Source organism: Colobus angolensis, unplaced genomic scaffold, assembly GCF_000951035.1.
Source record: "Colobus angolensis palliatus isolate OR3802 unplaced genomic scaffold, Cang.pa_1.0 Scaffold48, whole genome shotgun sequence".
NCBI lineage: Eukaryota > Metazoa > Chordata > Mammalia > Primates > Cercopithecidae > Colobus > Colobus angolensis.
Window position 1 is genome coordinate 9,159,860 of NW_012118265.1, and position 5,371 is coordinate 9,165,230.

The 5,371-nt window shown below is 39.9% G+C and overlaps 1 protein-coding gene across 3 annotated transcripts in view; it reads right to left on the reverse strand.

Moving 5' to 3' along the window:
- Positions 1 to 5,371, reverse strand: part of PLCH1 (phospholipase C, eta 1) — a 266,327-nt gene that overhangs the window by 61,490 nt on the left and 199,466 nt on the right. For all 3 annotated transcript variants that reach the window (XM_011958994.1, XM_011958995.1, XM_011958996.1), the window contains one exon: positions 897 to 1,017. In XM_011958994.1, the coding sequence (XP_011814384.1) occupies positions 897 to 1,017 (121 nt within the window). The remainder of the gene's footprint in view (positions 1 to 896; positions 1,018 to 5,371) is intronic.

The following is a 5,371-nucleotide window of genomic DNA, read 5'->3' on the forward strand; positions in this document are numbered from 1 at the left end:
GTGGTGCAATCTCAGCTCACTGCAACCTCTGCCTTCCGGGTTCAAGCAAATCTCATGCCTCAGCCTCCCGAGTAGCTGGGATTACAGAAGTGTACCACCACATCCACCTAATATTTGTATTTTTTTAGTAGAGACAGGGCTTTGCCATGTTGGCCAGGCTGATCTGAAAACTCCTGGCCTCACATGATCCACCCTCCTCAGCCTCCCAAAGTGCTACAGGAGCCACCGCACCCGGCCTCGCTGAGTATTTTTCGACATGGGTCTAGAACTTAGGGGAAAAGTTCTGGACATAGAATTTGATAAATTTCCAGAAAGTAGATGTAGGGCAACACCTTAGAAAATAGTTAACCATTAAAGGAGTGAGGAAATAGATTAATAGAAGACCACAGGACAAAAAAAAAAAAGAGACTGAGAAGCAATGAGAGCAATGGAGGGGAGAATGATATAATGAAAGTCAAAAAAGGCAAGGAAATATTCAACTTTGTCAGATGATAGGAGAGGGTCAAGTAACATAAGGAGTCCAGACACCTCAGTGTATGGATAAGACATCCATCATGACCAAAACCCGCTAATTATGTACATAGTAACCTATGTGTCCAGATTTTAGGGACACTCGACACCCTGGATTTAGAAATTTAGAGGTCACTGTTTCCAAGAACATCTTTAAGGAGGCATATTGAGAAAGAATGGGATAAGGAATCAATGCAGCATGAGAAAGTACAGACGTGAAGGCCACATTATTTGCTCACGATGTTTTGCTGAGAAGGAAGGAGAAAACTAGGCTGGTAGAGGGCAGTGTAGAGTCCAAGGAAGAGGACGTGGTTTCGTAGCTACGTTACATCAGGCAGCTCCATGCGGGAGGCTACTGCTTAGCTCGCGGGTGCTGCTGTACTTACTCATTCTTCACAAAGGCGTGCTTGTTGATGGTCTCCACAACATCTCTGAAGAGAATTTTTGAAGTGAGAGTGTAACCATGATGTACTACTGGCTCTCCATCCGGGCCATCCCAACAGTCAACTGCCAAAAACAGAACTTTATATCAACAACCCAAAGTCTCTGGTGTTTACTAATATTTCTGGAAATACCAGACACATATTATTTTAAGTCCATTATCTGAAATTATACCCATTTCAATCCTGACAAAGACATGACACAGATACAGAAACTGGTGTTCTGGCATATTTATCAGAACAAAGAATTAAAGACTTGCTTTTCCTCAAGACACAGTGATTTGGTTTTGAGTGTGCTTAAAAAGATGTCATATTCTTAAACAGCTCAGAATTCACCAAAAACGTATTAGAAGTTAACTAAATCCAGTCAAGTGTGCCCAAGAATAGGGAGATTTCTTGAAAGGTCATTTATCCAGTTTCACTTCTTCTTCTTCAGGTTATGAAGGTCTTTTAGAAAGTCACAGTGTCCTTCTCAAATTAATAATATAATTTTCATTACTGTTCACTTAAGCTCACAATGTTTTCATTAGATTGATTTCCATTTCACTAATACTACAGCAGTTACAAAACAACATCGACTTCCTAAGTTTAAATCCTCGAGCCCTGCCAAGATTTATGTGAATCTGGGCAAATGACTTAATCATTTGAAGACTTGCTTTCCTCGTCTAGAAAAGGAGAGTAATAGCACTTACATCATAAATTTGAGTGACAGTTAAGTACATGTGAAGTAGCTTGTAACACTGCATGGCACATAGTAACTATGATTGTCATTGATACTATTAATATTGCTCTTTACCCACACAATCTCATTAGCTCTCAGTTGGAGAAAGATAGCAGGTTTTTCACCATCCCCCTCTGACTAAGAATTTGCTTTCTCTTGTTTTTATATTCTGCCCCCAGGCTAATTCCTCAAAACAGTACTTTCACCGCATTGCTCCTTTGCTCAAAAGTCTACTTGGTGCATAGCACAGCATTCAACACAGAGAAGTAGTCTGTAAATATATGCTAAATGGATTAATAAATATCTTACATCATACAGCAGCTCTTGCCTGCTTACCTCCTATGCCCCTGTCTCTTGTGCTAGAGATTGGCTAGTCATTCACTAGCCCTGTTTCTTCTTTTACCGAGGGAACACAGCTGGACTCTATTTCCTAGCCTTCCTTTGCAGGAGGATGTGGCCAGTGAAATGTGAGCACAAAGTATGTGCACCACTTTCAGGTATGCTTGACAGAAACCTGCTGCTTTACATAATCATTCATCCTCTTTCCTCTTCTGCTGTGACTTCAGAAGTGGTGAAGATGGCACAGCCACAAGATGGAAAAAGACAAAACTGCTTGAGAGATTTGCCCACTAGGAACACCTATTTTGAACTTCACATAATCAAGAAATAAACTTCAGTTGTTTTAAGCACAGACAATTTGAAGTTTAATTGTTAAAAGGACAATGTTGCCTTAGTTATCATGCTAGCTCCTGTCTGATAATTCAATCTTACCCTCTCCTATACCCAATCTCACAGGCTTGTTCTTCTGGTTAGGCAAATTTTCTCACATACAGTCCCACCTCCATGCATCTTTGCTTCTTTCTTTTAAAATCAACTGACATATCCCCTTCTCATTTTGCTTATCTAAATCCTAATCAAGGCAAAACTAGGATCCTCCACAGAACCTCACTAGCCCAAAGGATCTCTCTCTTCCTTATGGCAAGAGGTCATCATCTCAAATACCACCAAGAGCCTAGCAGTTAATATAAATAAGTGCAGCAGCTCAATGGGAAATGTGTGCATGAATGAGATAACTACTACTTACTGTCAATCATTACTAAGTAGGAATAAGAACCTTGGTTGCCAGATCTTCTGAGGAAACTAAAATGTCTAGATTTTATTGCCGTGTATTTTCCCGATTTTTAAATACTGGCAATTAATCCATTTTTAAAACTACAATATGGGTCAAACATAAACATTTCTGCAAGCTGAATTTGCATAATGAAATGCTGATTGAAAGTCTGCCTTTAGAGTTCGAGACCAGCCTGGCCAACACGGTGAAACCCCGTCTCTACTAAAAATACAAAAAGTTAGCTGGGTGTAGTGGCAGGTGCCTGTAATCCCAGCTACTCAGGGGGCTGAGGTAGGAGAATCGCTTGAACCCGGGCGGTGGAGGTTGCCGTGAGTTGAGCTCCTGCCATTGCACTCCAGCCTGGGCAACAAGAGCAAAATTCTGTCTCAAAAAAAAAAAAAGAAGAAGAAAAGAAAAGAAACTCTGCCCTTAATTAGGACCACACAGTTCCGAACTACATATGTTCTCTGTTTCAGTAGCACGTTCCCCTATATGTGTGCTTTGTGTATTACCCCAGGAGATGATATCTCTGTTTTTCTTCTAAAACATTCAAAATGTTCACCATAACCATAATGTGATTGTAACGGTTAATTTTTCATGTCAATGAGGCTTGGCTATGATGCTCAGTTATTTGGTCAAACACCAGTCTACATGTTCTGTGAAGACATTTTAAAAACAGGATTAACATTTAAAGCAGTAGGCTTTGGGTAAAGCAGATTATGCTCCACAATGTGAGTGGGCCTCACTCAGTCAGTTGAGGGCCTTAAGAGCAAAGACTGAGGTTTCCCTTCAAGGATAAATTCTCAACACTGCAACACAGAAACTGCCTGAGTTCCATCCTCCTGCCCTTTGGAATCCATACTCAAAACTACAACATCAAGTCTAACCTAAGTTTCCAGCCTGCTGGCCAGCTCTACAGATTTCAGATTTGCCAACACCCACAAGCATGAGAGTCAATTCCTTAAAAATCAACCAATGAATCTCAATCTCTTTGCTTTCTCTATATATCTTACTGGTTCTGTTTCTCTGCAGAACCCCGACTAATACAGCTATCTATATTAATCCACTAAACATTGGCTGTTCAAATATCCCTATGGGAAAAAAATAGAAAAAATTAAAGAAGAAAAAACATTTACGGTTGATACCACAGGAATACTAAAAACAATGTTTAAGGATAAGATGCTGTTAAGAAAACCAAAGGTTCTGAGATACTATCAGACAGTGTCCACTGTTCCTTGGGGCCTGCAAATGAGGTCAAATATATCAACAATATCTTCTCACAAGAGAAGCACCATCTGTATTTTTCCATGTACTTGACAGTCTTTAATTTGTCTCTGGAAATAATCATGGAAAAAATTAACAGATGTTTCAAATAATATATTATTTTAACAATTTTTACCCTATTTTGTGGTCCTTTTTGGATAAGAAAGGGCATAACAGGATTCTTCATAAAGGAACTAATAGCCTTTCCAAAAGAATGCAAAGGTGACAAAACAATACCTTGCCTGACTTGCTTACTGTGTCCACATTAAAAATAGCTTTTAAAACTATACCAGTCATGAAAGAAGGCAGTCTTCGGCTAGTATTGACTACATAGGCAGAATATTCATAATTGAGGACAGGAGGTTGTCCTAATGTTCACTTTTTATATCTAATTCCATCACTTGTCTGTGAGATGAAGATAGCAACATTCCCAAATGGGAATCTTTGGGCATCTTTATATGTGGCATCTTTATATGTGGCATTCATGGCCAGGTTCATATGGCAGTGAAGTTTCCTGTAAGTGCTAACGTTGTAAATGGAAATGTTGGCAAGGTAGAAATCCTCCATCCAATTCCTCTGCTCATAAAAGAGCCAGGGCCCATTTTTCAATCAGGTTACACACTATAGAACCCCAAAAGCAAAGCAACTCCAACAAAGATTTGGCCATTCTGAAGGCCAAATAGCTAACACAACAGCTTTTCATAATGGAGCTTAAAGACGTTCCACCCTGATAGCACTCCCAGAGATAACTGGAGAAGTCATAAACCGACTACAACAGCAATGCAACACAGTCCCATAATGAGAATGAAAATCCCCTGGACAGAACATCCATATTTATTAAGTAACTCAGGCTGAAAATCAAGCAAATAAAAGGTCATGTAAAAATGTTATCAATTTGATTTGCTGACAAGCCCACCTCACCAAAAAGACTTACTGCTCTTCCTCAAGACACTGTGTACCTATCCTGACTGAGGACATTATTGCAGCTGAACTAATGGAGATGGAAAACATAACATTACCAAAATAGAAGCTTGAAAGTAGAGAGAGCCTCCAGGTCACAATAGCATGAAAACACTGTATAGAATCATTCTTCTCCATCTCTCAAGTGCTACACTTGGCAAAAGTTGCTTCAGAAAACAGCTGTGGGACCTGAAATTTTCAATCCATGACTGGCTACATTCTATAAATTGGGTTCTTTAAATTCTAACTGCAGCTGTTTAAGAATAAAAAATACCGCCCGGGCGCGGTGGCTCAAGCCTGTAATCCCAGCACTTTGGGAGGCCGAGACGGGTGGATCACGAGGTCAGGAGATCGAGACCATCCTGG